Here is a 21780-nt window from a genome sequence, read left to right as displayed (position 1 = left end):
AATATTATTTAAAAGCAACAAACCAGCAATTCTTTTTCATACTTTACAATGACTATACACCATTATGCAAAAGAGTATATATTATAATTTGTTCTCTTATATGCTCATTCACAGCCCCAGAATGTCGCTTATAGAGGCGCATTTTTCGATCACTGCCCTTAGCACCGCTTTCTCGCTGTGACTACAATTCCCATGAGCTCACGGCAGCAGCGGAAGCGGAAGTTGCGGTTGCTAAGCGATGAGCTTGGCGTGTCATGTGACACGAAAAAGGGCCGTTTTAATAGCGGATCGTGCGCTGAAGGTGCAGGAAGCTGTAGTGCTCGGTACCGATCCCGGTAAGGACAGCGCCGGGTGTAGAGACCATCGCTTAGGAGCTGATATGTGTGAAGGAGCTTCTCGGCTCTCCGGGCCGATCCCCCCTGATCCCACGCTGTTTCCCGAGTATTACGTGAGGCCGGCCTCAGCCCGGGGACGCCTGGAAGGGACTGATGTCAAGTTGGACTTTCTGTCCGGACCATTTGCTCCAGATCCCACCTTATATCCCACCTGTTACAGTGCCAGGCCTGCCAGCCCCGTACCCAGAATACGCCCCAATGCCAGGGACATCTTGGAGAAGGGGCAGAGTGGCACAGTGGGGGTTCTCCTGAAGCTGGAGGGGGTCTCTCTCCACACTGCCTCACCACCTCCTAGAAAACCCAAGGACCATGGGAAAGAGAATGTGCAGCGCATGAGGGAGATCCAGAAGCGCTGTAAGGAGAAGGAAGTGGAGAAGGGTCAGGGGGCACCTAAACCAGTCAAGGCGCTATGGAAGTCGCCCAAATATGAACAGGTGGAGTCCAAGGTCAAAGCCAAACTCCAGGAACAGCCACCGCCCCCCAAGGCAGTGCAAGCCAACTTCCTAAAATCCCATACCCGGTGTGGCGCAGGGTTACAACCTAAGAGGTGCCCTTCCCCCCATAGACCCACCAGTGCCAGTGAGGACATGCAGGTCCGTGGTTCCAGCATTGACTTTGTAGCCCACAATGCAAAAAGTGTGAAGAAGATCCAGATGAGGCGCTCTCGCTCCTTACAAAACCTGAATGAGGTCCTGCAGGAGAAGCAGCGGCAGCAGCAGGACTATGACACGAAGCAGAAGGGTCACGTACCGCAGTACCTGCTAGACCTGAAGGAGCAGTGGAAGAAGGAGCAAGAGGAACGTAAGAAACAGACCCCCGACCCATCACTCCCCCCTGGACACGTTATGATGCCCGAACATGAGCGTCAGGAGACACTAAATAAAATCAAGGAGTCTCAGTCCCAGCTACTCAAGGAGCTGCTAAAGATTCCAGTCCGAGCAGACAACCTCAGCAGCCAGAACCGACGCACCGAGCTGGAGAAGAAGCTGTCTGAGATTGAGGAAGCCATTAAAGTATTCAACCGCCCAAAGGTCTTCATAAAGATAGACTCTTAATATGTCTTATAATTTACCAAGATTTTTCTTATTGTCTATCATTTTTTTAGAGAGGACTCTTCTGCTGGACTTCTGTGTGTGAGACATTTCCACTAGAATTGCACAAAACTGAGCAAATCTGCAGCCTGTGCCTTCTTAGGCTCCATTCACACGGAGTAAAACTGGCGGAATTCCAGTGGGAATCTATGGGAGGCTTACGCGCCTCCACTCTTTGCACTGAAGAATGGACATGTCCATTCTTCAGCGTGGGGAGAAGAGGCGCGCAAGCCTCCCATAGACTCCCATTATGACACGGAGGCCGCTGGAATTCCGCCAGTTTTACTCCGTACAGACGAAGCCTTATAATGTGTAAAGAGTGGCGATTGGAATGAAGATTATTTATTGTAATTCTTATAATTTTAATATAAAATGAAAAACTATGGAATTAATTTAAAAAAGTTGTGCGCATGTGAGAATTAAATCTAATTCTGTACCCCATTAAGCCTTATGATTTATTAGGAAGTTATTGATCTATGCCCAAGACCTTTTACATGGTGCTTTCCAAACAGCTGTTAAATGTATAAAATAACAAAAGCAATATACTCTCCTTCACATGGTTGTAATAGGGCCTGTCCTGACCATGGGTCTGATGACCAGAACTCACAGCTCGGATCATCAGATACACAGTTGAGATGAGGACTTGTTTCAGTAACACAGACACAAAAATGGAGCCATATTACACCTGTGTGAAACCAGTCTAATGGAGCTCTGGTGCTTCTGTACTGAAGCTTTCCTAGTACCCTGACGGTCATAACCCTAAGGGTCCGTTTACACACACAGATTATCTGACAGATTTTTGCAGCCAAAGCCAGGAATGGACTATAAACAGGGAACAGGTCATAAAGTAAAGACTGAGATTTCTCTTTTTTTTCAAATCCATTTATGGTTTTGGCTGCAAAAATCTGGCGATATCTGTCAGATAATCTGTTTGTGTAAACGGACCCTAAAGGTCAATTTAGACAGAAAAGATTATCTACCAAAGATCTGAAGCCAAAGCCAGGAATGGATTTTAAAAGAGGAGAAATCTCAGGCCTTCCTTTATGACCTGATCTCTGTTTATAGTCTGTTCTTGGTTTTGGCTTCCTTATTACTGTAAATTCGCTTATTTCTAGTTCGCATAAGTCCAGGGCATCAGATTGTTTTTTGGTTAACAATTGATCATGTCTGATGCCATGATCAAGTGACATCAAACCTTTTTACATTTTAGTTAAAAGTTCAGACTCTGACATGCCAGGAAAACCCTATTGACAACAATGGGATTGCTGCTAACCTCAGTTTCCTTTTGGTATTTTTACCAACCTATTGAAGGGAAACAGCCAGACACTGTACATATGTGAAAAATCCAACAATGACCTCTGCATGGTCACTCAAGACAGCCATAGACTTTAGATGTTAGCTGTTGACCATACAAGCTCATTCAGCCTACAGATATTGCTCCCAACTCCCTCATATACATGCATGCTGCATGGGTTTTCAATAATAGTCTTTCAGACTCCTCTGGCAATAGCTTATCTTCAGGAGAACAAAGGATTACACATGTTACCTGCCTGATCTACTTTCTAATATCAGCTTTCGAGGGAAAGTTGGGAGGCCTGCATACATATTAGTCAAAGGTGGTGGGGTTTGCTGACTAATGTAATGTGTATGGATACACCACTGGAGATTTTATTTTCTATATAACTGCTCAGGGCGTAGAATCTCTGTCATTCCCTCTCAGTTAGCCAATAAATGGCTCCAGTGGTGTCCCGTATCCTATCTGATTGGCTGAGCAGGAAGGTCCCTGTGTGGCACCGAGGGGAACCGACACAAAGATAGCGGGGGATGTCAGAGTACTGTTGTTGTTTTGTTTATTTTCTTATTGAACTGCATCTTAAACACAGAAAGAAAATAATTCTCTAGTATATCACTTAAAAGAGAATTCCTAACTGGGACATTTATGACATATCCACAAGATAAATGCCCCTTAGGCTGGGTTCACACTGCGTTTTTGCAATCCAATTTTGCAATCCGTTTTTTTGAAAAAAACTGATGCGTTTGTGTGCATCTGTATTGACTTCTATTGTAAAAAAACATGGACACAAAAACGTAGCTGACACTACTTTTGTGTCCGTTAAAAAACGGACATTGGAAGTCAATGGAAAAACGGATCAAAACGGATGCACACAAATGCATCCATTTTTTTTCATCCGTTTTTCATCCTTTTTTTTGCAAAAAAACGGATAAAAAAAAACTGATTGCAAAAACACAGTGTGAACCCAGCCTTAGATGCGTATTGTGAAGTGTGTGTACTGTAAGGCTGGGTTTACACTGTGTTTTTGCTGTGGAACATCCAGGTTGCGGGCCGGATAAGGCCTGTGAGGTCCTCTGAAACGGCTATGGCATAGCATTGAACAGTGTATGCAATCTAATGATTGCATGTAATAGTCTCCCATGGGGACTTAAAAAGTGTTTAAAAAAAAAAAAAAAAAATATATATATATATATATATATATATATATATATTAAATGTGCCAAAACCCCTCCCAAATAAAAGTCTAAATAACCCCGCTTGCTATTTTATAAACAAAACATAAAAAAAATTAAAATAAACATTATATATCGTAGTGTGTGTAATTGTCCGCTCTAATAATATATAACAATATTGCTTCCACACAGTGAACAGTGTAAACAAAAAGCGATAAAAAACGCCAGGATTTTTATTTATCTATCTATCTAAATCCAAGAATTTTGCGGCACATCCGTATAGTGAAAAAAAGTTGTGGTATTTATTGGTACATCAAAAAGCAAGTGCAACGTTTCAGTCTCATCTCGAGACCTTTCTCAAGGCTTGAGAAAGGTCTCGAGATGAGACTGAAACGTTGCACTTGCTTTTTGATGTACCAATAAATACCACAACTTTTTTTCAGTATACGGATGTGCCGCAAAATTCTTGGATTTATTTAGTGGAGATTTTTATCCAATCTCCGTTGCTTGGCACTCCAGCACTGGAACTGGGAGTGCGCTCTATTGTGGACATTATCTATCTATCTATCTATCTATCTATCTATCTATCTATCTATCTATCTATCTAATCAATACATCCGATATATACAAATATGATACTAATAAAAATTTGAGATCATGGCGCAAAAAACATACAGGTAAGTAGGTGAAAAAGTAAGTGTTATAAGAGTCACAATAACGCCATTTTAATCATATATATTTAAAAAAAATAAAGCTTTTACTGCTAATAGAAATAGTAAAACATTAGAAAAGCTATGTACACCTGCATATCACTGTATTCTGACTGACCTATAGATTAAAGATAACATGCCTTTTTTACCTTAAAGTGCATTACCCCTCCAAAATTTGAGGAATTGTATTTTTTTCCAATTTCACCTCATAAATAATATTTGGGGGGTTTTGTTATAAGTGTTATGGTGGATTTAAAGGCACCATTACGAAGTTAGGCTATGTTCACACAACGTATGAGACCGGCCATTCCGTGACCCGCCCGCGTCACGGAACGGCCGATCTCTGCTAGGGATGTCACGATACCAGAATTTTGAGTTCAATACTAATACCAACTTTTTTATTTCGACACTCAATACCATTTCGATACTTGGCGTATAACACCCCCCCATAATGATTCAATATAATGCCCCAACCCCAACTGCAGATATAACGCTCCCCAATGTTCACTATGTAATGTAATATACCTTACAGGTTATCTATATTCTTCAGGTCACTACTATTACAATGGTACAATATATTTTCATTTTAATTTACAACTAACACTGTACAAAAGTTACGTATTTTTTTATTTTTTATTATTTTTTTTTAATACATGTGCTTAAAATTGCTGTTTTTTGATTCCCGTAACTTTTAAAATCTTTCAGCCGGTAGGGCTGTCTGAGAGTCTTTTTTTAGTGCGCAATGATTTGCAGCTTTGATTGGTACCGTGTTTGCATATATGACTTTTTTTGGTGCAAGCGCTGTATGCTGTGCGAGATTGGGAAGGTAGTATGGCTGACGCACAGTATAGGATGTTAGGGGTTGTAGTTGTATGGCTAACACACAGTATAGTATGTTGGGGGTAGTAGTTGTATGCCAGACACACAGTATAGTATGTTGGGGGTAGCAGTAGTAGTATGGCAGACACACAGTATAGCAGAGGTGGGGAACCTCCGGCCCGCGGGCCGCATCCAGCCCCTGACACCTCCGGATGTGGCCCGCGGCTCCCCTGTGACATGCGCCGCTCTGGAGGAGAAGGAGCCGACACACACGGCATCCTCCTGTGTCTGTGACAGCTGCCAGGAGGATGCTGTGAGTGCCGGCTCCTTCCCCTCAGAGCGGTGTACATCTTCTGACTCCTGCCCTCCTATGACGTGCGCCGCGCTGGTGAGGCAGGAGCTGGCACAGACACAGGAAAATGTGTTGTATGCCGGCTCCTGCCTCACCAGCGCGGCGCAGAGCGGCGCACGTCTTTTGACTCCTGCGGGCCGCGCGCGATGACGTCATTACATCGCGCGCCGCCTGCAGGAGAAGACCGGCACAGAAGAGAGGAGGGAGAAGAGGACTTGGACAGCGTGGGAGCGGAGGAAAGGTGAGTGGGATGTTTATTTTTTTCATTTGGGGCAGACACTGGGGGTTAACTAGGCCACCAGGGACATGACTGGGGGGGGGGGAGTTAACTAGGCTACCAGGGACATGACTGGGGGGTTAACTAGGCCACAAAGGACATGACTGGGGGGTTAACTAGGCCACCAGGGACATGACTGGGGGTTAACTAGGCTACCAGGGACATGACTGGGGGGTTAACTAGGCCACAAGGGACATGACTGGGGGGTTAACTAGGCCACCAGGGACATGACTGGGGGGTTAACTAGGCCACCAGGGACATGACTGGGGGGTTAACTAGGCTACCAGGGACATGACTGGGGGGTTAACTAGGCTACCAGGGACATGACTGGGGGGGGGGGGGGGGTTAACTAGGCTACCAGGGACATGACTGGGGGGTTAACTAGGCTACCAGGGACATGACTGGGGGGGGGGGGGGGTTAACTAGGCCACCAGGGACATGACTGAGGGGTTAACTAGGCCACCAGGGACATGACTGAGGAGTTAACTAGGCCACCAGGGACATGACTGAGGAGTTAACTAGGCTACCAGGGACATGACTGAGGAGTTAACTAGGCCACCAGGGACATGACTGAGGAGTTAACTAGGCCACCAGGGACATGACTGAGGAGTTAACTAGGCCACCAGGGACATGACTGAGGAGTTAACTAGGCCACCAGGGACATGACTGAGGAGTTAACTAGGCTACCAGGGACATGACTGGGGGGGGGGTTAACTAGGCCACGAGGGACATGACTGAGGAGTTAACTAGGCCACCAGGGACATGACTGAGGGGTTAACTAGGCTACCAGGGACATGACTGAGGAGTTAACTAGGCTACCAGGGACATGACTGAGGAGTTAACTAGGCCACCAGGGACATGACTGAGGAGTTAACTAGGCCACCAGGGACATGACTGAGGAGTTAACTAGGCCACCAGGGACATGACTGAGGGGTTAACTAGGCCACCAGGGACATGACTGAGGAGTTAACTAGGCTACCAGGGACATGACTGGGGGGGTTAACTAGGCCACCAGGGACATGACTGAGGAGTTAACTAGGGTACCAGGGACATGACTGGGGGGGTTAACTAGGCTACAAGGGGCATCACAGAGGGTTAACTACAATAGCAGGGGCATTAGGGGAACAATACTTTGCCTTGTTCAGGTGCTGCAAACCCCCGCTACTAACTGCCGCGCACGGTATAACATTGAGTGCGGCCCTCGAATGATTTTATTAAGGCCCGACCGGCCCTCGACATGGAAAAGGTTCCCCACCCCTGCAGTATAGTATGTTGGGGTAGTAGTAGTATGGCAGACACACAGTATAGTAGGTTGGGGGTAGTAGTATAGCTGACTCACAGTATAGTATGTTGGGGGTAGTAGTAGTATGGCTGACACAGTATAGTATGTTGGGGGTAGTAGTTGTATGGCAGACACACAGTATAGTACTGACTCACAGTATAGTATGTTACTCAGGGCCGATTCTAGGGTCTCTGCCGCCTGAGGCAAACCTCGCCCCCTCGCTAGCGCCCGAACACAACCCTCCACCCAATCCCCCCCCCCCCCCCCCCGTAGCAAGTCTAACACACAGAACCCCCTAACCCCCCTGCCGGAGACCCGATCGCCACAGCGCGAGCAACTAGGGCTCACCTCCCTGCATCTGGACTGGACTGCTCCGGTGCTCCCTTCCGTTGCTGCAGCCACCCCTAATGGGAGATTGCCTCGTCCGGACCTGTGGAGATCCCTCCCGGAGACCCGATCGCCATAGCCCGACCCCCTTCGACCCCAGGCACTCACCACAGCGGCGAGGAGAGCTGCTGGGTGACGTTGCGCGGTCGCGGGAGCCCGGCAGGACAGCGGTGAGCGTGGGCGTCGGGACAGGTGAGCGGCTGCTGTCATTTTTGTTAGGTGAATCTTAACAAAAATGACAGCAGGGGGAACGTTCTGCCGCTCCCTGCAGGACCGCATAATCTGCCGCCTGAGGCGGAATACTCATTCCGCCTCATGGCAGAAGCGGGTCTGATGTTACTGGTAGTAGTAGTATGGCAGATGCACAGTATAGTAAGTTGGGGAGAGTAGTATGGCTGACACATAAAACAAGTATAGTATATTGGGGGAAGTAGTAGTATAGCTGACACATAACATTAGTATAGTATATTGGGGATAGTAGTTGTATGGCTGACACACAGCTATACAACTACTACCCCCAACATGCTATACTAGTGCTATGTGTTAGCCATACAACTACTATCCCCAATATACTATACTAGTGCTGACCCAGCACTAGTATAGTACATTGGGGATAGTAATAGTTGTAGTGGAGCAGAACCTTCACCTCCTTCACCTCACTCCCCCCTCCCCGTTCCGCTGTGACTCCTGCCCCCCCACACAGGCCGCAACCTCCTCACTACGGGACAATCTCCAAAGCCATCGGCTGCGGCGTACGGAGCGGCTCGGATGCTGCTGACACAGATGCTGCTGTGAAGTGTCAGTAGCATCCGAGCCGCTCCGTACGCCGCAGCTGATGGCTTTGGAGATTGTCCTGTAGTGAGGAGGCTGCGGCCTGTGTGCGGGGGCTGGAAGTCACAACGGAGCACAGCCCAGTATGAATACCGCTCCATAGTGACAACGGCATGCCGTACCCGGACGGACCCCGCTGGTTGCAGAACAGGGGTCGGCCAGTGGGTAGTGTGGGGTTAACCCCCGTCCGTGACACATGTGCTGTGGCACGCTGGCTCACTGACCTGCTTGACCGGGCAGTATGGAGATGGAGCAGAAGCTGCTGAGTTGCTGAGCAGCGCGGGGGAGAGAGATGACACAGGGACCAGGCAGCATGGAGGAGTTGGTGAGCCACGCGGGGGGTGGGGAGCACACAGAGAACAGGGCCGGCGCTCAGAAAGCCGCCGGCCGCGTTCTCTGCACTATACTCTATGTTAAGCTGCGCTATTGCACATCTTAACATCAAGTATCGATACCAGGAAATCCTGGTACTGAACCGTTTTTTTGCCCCAAATATCGATAGTAGTATCGATATTTCGGTGCATCGTGCATCACTAGTCTCTGCCCGCATCATCCCGGCTGGTACTGTAGTACCGGCCTAATGATCTCTCTGGCCGTAGGGTTCTGATGCAGGCGCATCAGCAAGCGCCCGCATCAGAACTTGCCACTGCACACAATAAAGCAAGCGTCCGGAGCCGCTCGCTTCATCGTGTGAACTGACATGGGTTTCTACGGCCACAATTCACTGAATTGCGGCCGCAGAAAACTGACATGTCAAGTAAAAGCAGGCGCATTCACAGGCGCATAAAGTACGGCCGTACTTTTACGTGTGAACATAGCCTAAACTTGTTACTGACAAAAAAGTTAGAAGGCGAGGAAGAAAAACGCAAAACTGTGCTCCATATTGTGTTCCATCCTTGCAGGTTGTATAAAACAGCTGGCTTTGCTGTTTTCGGCTTCCTGACAGCTACAAGCAGGCCAGAGGCAGGCGGTGCAGGATAGGTGCTGATCCTTGGGTTGGGACTTGCATTTATAAAAAAATAATAATAAACCACTGACTTTGGTTGTGGCAGTTTACATGATGTTTATGGAGCGGCCGGGAGAGATATCTGTTGGAATGAGCATTCTGCTGACATCTATGTAATCTTAATGGCTTGAGAGCTGCAAGGAAAGAAACACAGATTCAGATAAACGTAATGCAGTAAAGTTTAGTGATGCAGTTGTAGATGTGATACATCAATGTCAATAGGGGGCACTTAAGAGCTAGACTGTGCAGCAGAAAATAAGCAGCTGAGCTGACTTAGGCTATCAATGCAGCCCACAGTGAATTACACTTCCCATGTCAGAGCACTCAGGTTATACACCTCTGGCATATGCCCAAATATAATTTCTAACAAACGGTTTCATGTGGCGTTCATAGCTATATAATGGGCTCATTCATTAAAGGCTTTCCTAGCTGGTAATCTGGAACCAGTCCCACAATATATCAAATTTTAATTAGATTTATTAAAACATTATTTAATAACGAAAAGAGGAAATGAAAGGAAGCACATTGAAAGCTCAGTTTTAGGTAATCACAGAGCAGGAAGCAGATGGACCCTACTGTCTGGTACATGCCTATGCCCCCTTATCCATAAGAAACCCTTTTTATTTGCATTTGAAGTCAAATGGGTTCAGATCAGAAATACCTATTTTACTATTCACACTGTACATTTTTTTTAATGGTAATGCAGGGATTCCTGAGGACAAGGGTCAATTTATTATTTGTAAGAATGTCCTTAAAGAGATGAATATATGTACAGTATCAGGCCTCCTTCACATTTTCATGGTGTTTTCTTTGGCTTGAAAAAAAAAAGCCACAAAACTCAAGACTAGCTAGGAACGTGATGACAAGGTATATGAAAGGCGGTAGAGTGAGCCGAACAGATATCAGAAAATATCACTGGGCAGCTCTGCTAGACCCCTGGAAACACTGGTGGCAGATGTCACCTCACAAACCATGGGTACAACTAGAAAGCTATGTAGAGGGTGGTATGTCTCTCCAACTAGGACTGCTTAAACCATTGGGCAATCTATCACAACCTAAACCTGTCTCAGTTACCACAGCTGCCTCAGACAAGGTGTAGACAGTGTATATGACCGCTACTTCACAAATGTCTAAATCCTCTCTGCCTAAGGTGCCCCTGGAAGCACTCGAAACGGCCATACCTGACTTAAATCTTTCTTCTTGGAAAGAAAAGGGAATAACTAACTTAAAGGGGTTATCCAGCGCTACAAAACATGGCCACTTTCCCCCTACTGTTGTCTCCAGTTTGGGTGGGGTTTTAAAACTCTGTTCCATTGAAGTAAATGGAGCTTAATTGCAAACTGCACCTGAACTGGAGACAACAGTAGAGGGAAAAGTGGCCATGTTTTTGTAGCGCTGGATAACCCCTTTAAGTCATCTGTATGTGTCCTACTCCACTCTGCAATTCTCGGATCTAGCTCGGAGAGCTGACCAAATTTGTCCTTTTTTCTGTGTTCCAGATGGGGGAGTGGCTGCCTCTACTTGGTTGTGCACTCCACCTATCCCACCCAGGTGGTGTAATTACTTTTGCTGGTATTAGACAGATCTTGCATGCCCAGAGCATAAGCGTATTTCATGCCATGGAGAGGCCATAGTACAGTGTAGGACTGCCCCGGTATGAGGCCACCATAACGTGGTGGATTAGTTTACACCATTCTCAAATGGTAACCAAGAGCCTTATTATTTTTGTGGAAGTTTTTTTGCCAGTTGGCGGGGCTGCTTTTAACTATTTTCATGTCTGTAGTGGGTCTGTATTTTGCCATTGCGGTGAGCTGTTGCATTTTTTTGTGTTTTTGTGACGCTGTCGCATACTCTGTGGTATTGCCCAAGAATTTCCCCACTTTGGAATGCAGCATTCCACGTTATAGAACAGGTCACTAAATTTGTGCCCTGAACTGGCATTGTTATTGATGGGAATTAACACCTACCATCCTACCATTACTGTTATGATGAACATCTTGATGGCCACAAAATTGACAATTACCAGATACTGGAAACGCATAGATACACCACATATCAATGAAGTAATAAACTGACTCATCAGCCGCCCGCGAAAAAAATGGATGCCTATTTGACTCATATTTTTCCTACCTGTACAGCCCATTGGTCATGCTGGTTAAATAGAAAATTTCATTCATAGCCAAGACCTCCCACTAACCTTTTATCCTTTTCCTTTCTAACTCCTAGACAATTCTATTGATTTCTTTTGTACCATATTGCAGGAATCGGACCAAACCGCCCAGTTGCAGTTTGTGCCTTCTCTGTTATATGCCCCTGGGCGTATTGTATTGTTAAAAAAAATGCTACAAAACAACTGCAGGAATTTATTTATTGCTTTGTACATTTTTTTGATGCACTTTTTGGCTATGTTCAGACATCATACAACACTGTCCGTTGCATAGCCAGGCAGCGTTCAGCACTTTCCTGCACCTTATTGCTGTATCAGCTGCAGGAACATTATCTTTTTACAATTGAGTTGCGGGCACCATTGGATGTCTTCACAAATCAATTAACCATTTACTACAATCTAAAGTAGCCAGCCGTCACTGTCGTGTTTTTTTTTATTTTGCCGGTTTTTTGCAGAAATCAATAGTCCAGGCGATTTTAAGAAACTTTGTAATTGGGTTTATTAGCCAAATATGCCATTATTTGCATTTAAAAAGCCTTTTCCCAGGTCCCCCCCTCCCTCCTCTTTTCCATCCACTGCAAAAAATCAGGAAATTGTGACTTGTTGCATCAGACGTACCCAGTCTGTTCTAGGGAGAGGGGAGGGGGGAGGAGGGACAGCAGAAAGCAGATAACAGAGGATTACAGGCACAGAGTTGGGTGACAGCTGTAATCAGAGGTCAAAGAGGTCAGTGGTGACTGTCAGAGGAGATAGAGGGTGATGTATTTGTAGATTAACTCTTTGTTGTCCTGTTTTGGTGTTTTATTTAGCTCTCTCCATAGGAGAACAATGAAGACAGGGGGAGAGCTTCAAACTGTTTTTTTCATGATAAAAATGCAAAGGCTAATAAACCCAATTACAAAGTTTCTTAAAATCGCCTGGACTATTGATTTCTGCAAAAAAAAAAAATCACGACAGTGACACTTTAACATTGTGTGAACAGCTATTACTTCTGGATGCTGTTCGGTGAACAGCATCTGGAAATAATAGGCATGGTCATTATTTTAACGCCCATTCTAAAGAACGGGCGTTAAAATAACGCTGTCAGAACGCAGCGGGCAGCAATGCATTGATTTTAATGCAGTGCCACTGCCACTGCAGAAAATGACGGGCAGTGATTTTATTGCAATCAGCGTCCTTTGTCTTAAAAAGAATAAAGTTTGCACATAGCCTTTGGGAATTTTTACAGTGTATTTTTTTGGTTCCATTTTCCTCTTACAAGTTGCTAGATTATTTTATTGTGATTCAAGAGTTTCTCATCAGAAATATTAAAAAAACACCACTAAAAAGGCACCAAAAAATGTAACACATTTACACATACCTGTTTTGAATGGGCCATTTAGCTAAAACAGATAATCGGTAGGGGTGCCAGGACCCCTGCTGATCTAATATTGATGACCTACCCAGAGGATAGGTCATCAGCTGTGAAGAGCTAGATAACCCCTTTAAAGCGAATGTACCATCAGATAAATTCAAGTATTGCCCATGAATGTGCCGCAGTCCTTTTTTTGAAACATGGCCTGGTTCCCGCACACAGCGCCGATCTATTACCAAGCACTGGCTAGGGGTGAAGCAATGGAGGCAGGTTTGCCCGCCCCTCTATAACACGGCTCCTTTAATTCTAATCCTCGCACTGCGGGCAGGCTGGCCCGCCTCCAGTGCTTCAGCCCTGGCTGGTGCTTGGTAATAGATTGGCGCTGTGCATGGGAACCGGGCCGTGGTTCAATAAAAAAGGGCAACTAAGACAATTCTACTTTACACCAGTTTGATAAATATCCCCCATAGAATATCTCTTTAATGGGTTGCATCTGTAACCTTATCTTTCTATGAATCTAAATATACATCTCCTGTCTGTATTATGTGGTTAAGATTATATCCATTATTGTTTTTGTGATTTGTGCACCAATGAGAGCTTTTTCTCTTTTCCACCTATCTCTATTCTTCTTTCTTTTTTGCACTCTCTTCTCACCCACTTACAGCAGGTATTACATACCCTGTAGGAGGTTCTCACATGGGGAGAGGAAGTATAGTCACCCATTAAAGGGGTAGTGCGGCGGTAAATAATTATTCACAGAATAACACACATTACAAAGTTATACAACTTTGTAATGTATGTTATGTCTGTGAATGGCCCCCTTCCCCATGTCCCACCACCCCCACCTGTGTACCCGGAAGTGTGGTGCGCTATACATACCTGTCACGTGCCGACCCACGTCTCCGATCTTCAGTCAGTGACGTCTTCTTCGGACAGACGGCGAACAGCTCCGACTGTCCTGAATGCCGGCCACCCTCTGCAGCGTCATCCGATGCTCAGTTGCAATAGGCTGGGCATAACTGTCAGCCAATTGCATAACTTTCTCATAACTTTGTAATGTGTGTTATTCTGTGAATAATTCTTTACCGCCACACTACCCCTTTAAGTAGTCTTAGTCTGGTTCCCATACAGAGAAGACAGGTTCAGTGTAGTCTAGTCTACAGACCCATATGGGAAATACGGACACTCTTTTCTTGAAAGCAGCACTTCTACACACTATGCAGTGCTAGACGCTCACAGAGAGGACAAGTCAGGGATCATCCCAGCCCACGCCAAGAACAAGTCTAAAGGTGCAGGACAGTATCCTGAAGCAAGAGGAACTGATCCGGATAGAGCAAAGTTGCTAGAAGCCTATGTTCTCTATCTCGCAGCAGGGGTGTAATCAGAAAACTCTGATCACTCTGCTCAACCCTGGTAACAAGGTCTGGGGCTTGTGTCACCCTCTAGGACGGATCGCCCAACACTGGTGGGCAATAGGTGGTGCAAAGACAAAGGTCAAACATGGGCACAATTATTCACTCTACTCTCAAGTATTCTGCTTCTGAAGTTCCGGCAGAGCACAGTACTACATTGGGTTGGGACTCTCTTGACATCCTCCTCTGTTTCTCTGCACTTACTCTCTACTTCTCAGCTCACAACCAAGCCAGCACGGCTATTCTAACTCTCAAGCTCTTAGCATAAGTCAAGTCCAAAGTCTATTGTCAAGCCACAAGTCTACTGTATACTACTGTATCAAGTATTTCTAAAGTAAAGAAAAGTTTATTTATGGTACAGGACTCAGTGATCATTAGGTGAAGTGTTCCTTCAGTAAAAAAAAGATTTTATTTATGATAACTGGACTTAGTGGTTATTGCTCAAGCACCGACCCAGTAATTGCACCTTCCTTGAGTCATCTCCCCTTTCTGTGGGTGGGGGTACCAATAGTCCGGGTGGGTCACAACTCCACTCCGGACCACCGTGGTAGGCGCCCAAGGGACCTTCTTACAGCCCGGCAGGTCACTGACCACAGGGGAAAGGGTATAGCTCGCCACACTAAAATAAAAGCAGGTGTGTGCTTTTATTTTTCCACCTACAGGGCTGGTTTGGATGCCATTGTTTGTATCATGATCTCTAGTTTTTATTAACATCATATTGGTGTAACAAAAAAATTTTGATTGCTTTTTATTAATTTTTTTCTGATATATAATTTAAAAAAAATCAGGAACACTATTGGTATATTTTAATAGATCGGACAATTCCTCACACTACGATATATAATATTTTTATTTTAATTTTTAAAAAATTTCACTGATTACCTTAAATGCTGCGGTCGATATAGATCGCTGCATTTTAAGGGGAAGTCTGGCAAAATTTTTTATTAAAGTAGTGTATTGCCCCCCCCCCAAAAGTTATGCAAATCACCAATATACACTTATTACAGAAAATGCACATAAAGTGCTTTTTTCCCTGCACTTACTACAGCATCAAGGCTTCACTTCCTAGATAAAATGGTGATGTCACGACCTGACTCCCAGAGCTGTGCGGGCTGTGGCTGCTGGATAGGATGATGGCAGGGGGACACTGAGGGACAGAGGGCACTGGAGGGACACTGAGCATCCCCCTGCCATCATCCTCTCCAGCAGCCACAGCCCGCACAGCTCTGGGAGTCGGGTCCTGACATCACCATTTCATCCAGGAAGTGAAGCCTTGATGCAGTAGTAAGTGCAGGGAAAAAAGCACTTTATGCTAATTTCCCGTAATAAGTGTATATTGAAAATTTGCATAACTTTTGGGGAGGCAATACAATACTTGTCATTACCCGCGGCTCCTGGGACACCGATGTGTGTGGGGCCGCTCACACTGCAGCGGTCCTGCACTCATTAAACCCCTCACACGTCAGGAACCTATATAATGGGCAGGGGCGTAGCTGATGGGCCCTGGTGCAAAATTTTAGCTTGGGCCCCCCCCCCCATCTCACCCGATCAGGCAAAGTCATATCTAATGTTATATCCAATTACTCTAATGTGCCACCATGTTCTAATGCGCTGTCACTGCCTCCACCTCATGTACTGCACTACTGCCCCCTATAGATAATGGAATGTACTGTGTCATTGTCTAATCATTGTATTCCAATCTTTGACTCTCCAGCTGAAAAACTACAACTCTCATCATGAACTGCCAGTTGGAAACGATGGGGGTTGTAGTGCTGCAACCTGTAGAGCCACATGCTGCAAAACTACAACTCCCATAATAAACTGTCAGCAGGGCACGATGAAGTTTGAACTTCTGCAACCTGGAGAAGTCACCTGATGTCACCTGCAGTCCTATGTAACACCACAGATAACACAGTGATATTCCTATGAGTACAGATAATGTAGTAGTCACCTGCAGTCCTATGAAACACCACTGATAACACAGCGATATCCCTCTGAGTGCAGATAATGTAGTAGATGTCACCTGCAGTCCTATGTAACAGCACAGATAACACAGTGATATCTCTGAGTACAGATAATGTAGATGTCACCTGCAGTCCTATGTAACACCACAGATAACATAGTGATATCTCTGAGTACAGATAATGTAGATGTCACCTGCAGTCCTATGTAACAGCACAGATAACGCAGTGATATCTCTGAGTACAGATAATGTAGTAGATGTCACCTGCAGTCCTATGTAACACCACAGATAACACAGTAATATCTCTGAGTACAGATAATGTAGTAGATGTCACCTGCAGTCCTATGTAACACCACAGATAACACAGTAATATCTCTGAGTACAGATAATGTAGTAGATGTCACCTGCAGTCCTATGTAACACCACAGATAACACAGTGATATCTCTGAGTACAGATAATGTAGATGTCACCTGCAGTCTACTTCTCCTCTCCTCCGTGGTGTAAGTGGCTCCCGCAGGGTTGAGGCTCCCCCCCACCGGCTCACAACATTGCTGTACTCTCTGATGTTACTTGCCGGATGTACAGTGATGTCATCTGACCTGGGGGAGGGGCCTCAACACTGAGGAGAGGTGGATTGCAGCACAAGCTGGAGCTCAACGCCGTAAAGGTACGGCCATAGGACACAGCTTGGGCCGCCAACGCAGATGTCTGGAGGAGGGGGCGCTGGTACTTGCTGTCATCTGATTAGGTAAGAGGCCCAATCAGATGACAGCATGTGGCAGCAGGTGCAGCGGGACAGATTAGTGCAGTGCTTCCCAACCTTTTCCACCTCGGGGCACCCCTTGGGAAAAAAAATTTCCTCGGGGCACCCCTACCAAAATAATGTTCTACAAAATAAGAAAACCATCATACAGTGACTCACAGGTGACGTCTTCTTTGATCTGAGGCGTCACTTTTTCCTTTTCCTCTCCATCCAGTCCAGTCCTCCATGATGATTTCTTCCAGATACATTTCATCTTTTCAGAACCTGCGAGTCAAACAATTTAGGCTCCGCACATTTCTAGACACTTCCTTTCCTTTCTCCCTCCTGTAGGCTCCCAAAGTAACTGCACTGTTTGGTGTTATGTGCAGTAAAGCGAGTAGGAATGTGGGATGCCCCCTGTATGTAGGATCCCCTGCTGTGCCCCCTTGAGCTAATAATGCCCCCAGAGGTGCCCCCCATGAACTAATAATGCCCCCAGAGGTGCCCCCATGAGCTAATAATGCCCACAGAGGTTCCCCCATGAACTAATAATGCCCCCAGAGGTGGCCCCCATGAACTAATAATGCCCCCAGAGGTGGCCCCCATGAACTAATAATGCCCCCAGAGGTGGTCCCCATGAACTAAAAATGCCCCCAGAGGTGGCCCCCATGAACTAATAATGCCCCCAGAGGTGCCCCCATGTACTAATAATGCCCCCAGAGGTGCCCCCATGAGCTAATAATGCCCCCAGAGGTGGCCCCCATGAACTAATAATGCCCCCAGAGGTGCCCCATGAACTAATAATGCCCCCAGAGGTGCCCCCATGAGCTAATAATGCCCCCAGAGGTGCCCCATGAACTAATAATGCCCCCAGAGGTGCCCCCATGAACTAATAATTCCCCCAGGGGTGCCCCCATGAGCTAATAATGCCCCCAGAGGTGCCCCCATGAACTAATAATGCCCCCAGAGGTGCCCCCATGAACTAATAATGCCCCCAGAGGTGCCCCCATGAGCTAATAATGCCCCCAGAGGTGCCCCATATACTAATAATGCCCCCAGAGGTGCCCCCATGAACTAATAATGCCTCCAGAGGTGCCCATATACTAATAATGCCCCCAGAGGTGCCACCATGAACTAATAATGCCCCCAGAGGTGCCCCCATGAACTAATAATGCCCTCAGAGGTGCTCCCATGTACTAATAATGCCCCCAAAGTTTCCCCCATGTACTAGCAATGCCCCCAGAGGTGCCCCTAAAAAAAAAAAAGCATCCTACTCACCTAATCCACACTGTGCAGGCAGCAGCTCTCCTCCTCTTCTGGCTCCATCTTGCGAGCCGCAGGGACGGGACCTCCGGCAGGCGTGATGACGTCACATCATCACGCCTGCCAGAGAGGTCACGTCCCGGCGTCCCATAGGCTGCTTGTATGAAGTGCCGGCAGCCTATGGGAGGGAATGCAGGAGCAGGACGCTGACAGGTCCTGCTCCTGCATTCTGCTCGCTTTAATGTATAGCCCGCTCACTGTGCGAGCGGAACATCAAAGCGATCTGTGCATCCCAAGAAGCTGAGCGGCCGCAGCTTCTCGGGATGCTTAAAGAGACAAGTGGCAAGGGCGGCTGTGCCTAGTGTAGGGGCCCGGTCGCCATGGCAACCGCTGCGACCCCTATAGCTACGCCACTGATAAGGGGGTACGTGCAGTAGGAACGTATATGTACGTATTACTGACGTGAAGGGGTTAAAAGACTGTTTCTATCTGAGAATAAGGAATCCACAACCCCCTCAGGTCTGCCAGTGGCAGCTGTAGGTGGTCAGGAAGCCACTACCCTTGACTTTAATAAGACATATGTAGACATAGCAGATAGCAATGGTAAGTATATGTAAGTAGGTGGGTATAGAGCTACACAAATTTGGCTCCATTTTCACAGTATACTTTTTTTGTAATACAGAATTTAGCTGACTATTCAAACATGTCATCAATGAAAGTGGTCCTGTCCCCATTGGCGCTCACAATCTAAATTCCATCGGCGCACGGTGTAATCGTTTGGTGTAATTGGGCCCTAACAACCCAGTGAATTGAGCTAACATGATAGAGGATTTTTTTAATTACTTGTCTAGTCAATGGGTCACCTGTGGGGTAAACTAAGCACTGCTATAGACTAAAGCGATGGGAAGAGGGATGACCATCTTACTGCTGTTATTTGGCTTCAGTGACAGCTCTAATTTTGCTTCCTGAATAGAGAATACTGTATTTATTGAGTTGTTTTACAAACTCCGTCCACTAGGGGGCAGTATAGTGACAGTTTCTCCCTTTGGGTGTACAGTTGATGCAAATACCACATTATCCAGACTCGTTCTCTAAGGAATCGTCCTGCCCGATAGAGAATGACTGGAGCTTTGGCAGTGCAGCCGCAGTGCGCACCATCATTCTGGGGAATAGAATGTATTGTAGAGACTACATAAACAACAGCAAACGGAAAATGTTATCCCCGGTAAAGGAGTCACCAGCATAAAGCCCCTTAGAATTCATATAAGACGCAGAAAGGTTACTGTACATCTTATCGCGAGATCTCCCAACCTGCATAGAAGAGGCTGAGCGAAGCGTAGACTCTATGGGCGTGGTTATAGTATATGTGGGCGGAGTCGGCGTAGGGGCGGGTGAGCCAGCCTGTTCCCCGTAGCGTCAGTAAAGGGGCGGGTTCTTAAAAACTACTTCACACAGATCTGCGCATGCGTGTTGGGGCTCGTTGTGTCTCTCAGATAAGATGGCGGCGCTGCTTTCTCGCTTGAAGAAGTAAATAAAAAGGGGTGAGTGGAAGTAGCTGCATGGCTGACGAGTGAGGGATGTGAGCGAGCGGGTGGCGTGTCTGTTTGCCTGGGTTATAGCGGAGACTGTGGGAGCAGTGCTCAGTACTGGGGGGCACACAAGGTGTATAATGGCAGAGTTTACTGCGGTGCCAGGCAGCCATTGGGCACTGATAGCAGGGGTGAGGCTGCTGGGATCTCCATGGGGGTGAGGCTGTGCCCAGCAGGATACTGGGGTTCTCTGCTCCTCATTCCCACATGACAAGCTGCCTCCCTGCTGCCCCCATCATCTGCTGTGGACAGAACAAAGCATGACAGTGTGCCCATGTGCCTGGTGCCAAGTGCTGTGTGGTGCTCGCCTCCAGCGCTGCTTACTGTGCTGTGGCCTCAGTGTATATACTGTGTATACATAGAAACACTGCTGAAATCATGTTTCACCTATGCGCCAATTCTTCTGTCCTGTAGAGGAGGATCTCAGTTACTGCTCATTGTATCTGGAAGTCTAGTCATGGATGCCCACACAGTGTGGTGTACCCAGGAGGCTGGCATATGCCGCCACATTGTTACTGTGGCTGGAGATGGACTGGATTGGAGAGGCAGTGTGTCAGATTGGGCATGTTAGCTTATATAGATGTCAATGTGCTTTTTGGGCAGGTTTACTTGTGACTATACAATATATCAGTGCTCTGGTGCAATACTACAACTCCCAGTATGTATGGCACGCTAGGAATTGTAGTTTTTCTACAGCTTTAGAGCTGCATGTTGTGGGACATGGCAGTGTATTTCTATGATGTATGTGACAGTAATAGGCAGCTTTCTGGTCACGTCAAGGATTGCAGACTGCATGTTAGTACACCCTGGGTTTTGTGTGTGAGAGTTCAGGGTCATCTCACAATATGTAAACACATCTGATCATTACATCTACTCATAAATTCTCACATTCTGTAGCTGTGGGGTGGGGTAGTGGTTACATACATATTGTATATGTACTTTGTCTTTGGACAAGCCTGCAGTGTTTTGTATTCAGTGGCCCAGATTGAATAATTTCACAAAAACTGCTTTGACTATAGTAACCGATCACAGCTCAGCTTTAATATTTCTCTCAGTGGTGGTAAAAGAAAGCTGTTCCTTGATTGGTTGTTATTGGCAGATCAGACAGTGTTTGTCTTCAGACTCATTGATAATTGTGGCCTATTTATCTCCTGCAGATAATAGCAGAACACGAGATGTATTCTCCATGTTACATGGACTATATACTATGTGTACCACCTGTACCTAAAGGTCCATTTACACAGAAAGATTATCTGCCACAGATTTGAAGCCAAAGCCAGAAACAGACTATAAACAGGGATCAGGTCATAAAGGAAAGCCTGAGAGTTCTTCTCTTTTCAAATCCATTCCTGGTTTTGGCTTCAAATCTTTGGCAGATAATCTGTCAGATAATCTTTCTGTGTAAATGGACCCTTATGCTACGTTTACACGGAACGATTATCGGGCGAATTTTCGCGATAACTCTCGAATTCGAACGATAATTGTATGTGTAAACGCGGCGAACGATAAATCGTTCATTTTGATCTTTTAACATGTTCTTAAATCGTCGTTTGCAAAAAATTCGCCGATCGTTCCGTGTAAACAGTCGTTCACTGATTTCACCTATGTGTGAGATAGGCTTAAGCGATCGCAAAACAAATTTTCTGTACGATATATCGTTCCATCTAAACGCT

The 21780-nt window shown here is 46.1% G+C and overlaps 2 protein-coding genes across 3 annotated transcripts in view; both read left to right on the top strand.

The window, feature by feature from the left end:
• Positions 1–242: 242 nt before the first annotated feature.
• ENKD1 (enkurin domain containing 1) lies at positions 243–1927 on the top strand. Its single transcript, XM_069964594.1, has one exon. The coding sequence runs from the start codon at positions 380–382 to the stop codon at positions 1448–1450; it is 1071 nt and encodes a 356-aa protein (XP_069820695.1). The 5' UTR covers positions 243–379; the 3' UTR covers positions 1451–1927.
• Positions 1928–19986: 18059 nt separating this feature from the next.
• The window catches only part of APC (APC regulator of WNT signaling pathway), a 140223-nt gene continuing 138429 nt past the window's right edge, over positions 19987–21780 (top strand). For both annotated transcript variants that reach the window (XM_069962714.1, XM_069962712.1), the window contains exon 1: positions 19987–20059. The gene's annotated coding sequence lies outside the window, so the exon portion shown is untranslated. The remainder of the gene's footprint in view (positions 20060–21780) is intronic.

This window comes from Dendropsophus ebraccatus, chromosome 3, assembly GCF_027789765.1.
Source record: "Dendropsophus ebraccatus isolate aDenEbr1 chromosome 3, aDenEbr1.pat, whole genome shotgun sequence".
Classification (NCBI taxonomy): domain Eukaryota; kingdom Metazoa; phylum Chordata; class Amphibia; order Anura; family Hylidae; genus Dendropsophus; species Dendropsophus ebraccatus.
Note: the sequence above shows the minus strand (reverse complement) of the source record. Positions and strands in the feature narration are given on the sequence as shown.

What these genes read in the sequence shown, in the direction of transcription:
- ENKD1 (XM_069964594.1), top strand. Translation starts at nt 380, where the DNA reads ATGTGTGAAGGAGCTTCTCGGCTCTCCGGGCCGATCCCCCCTGATCCC.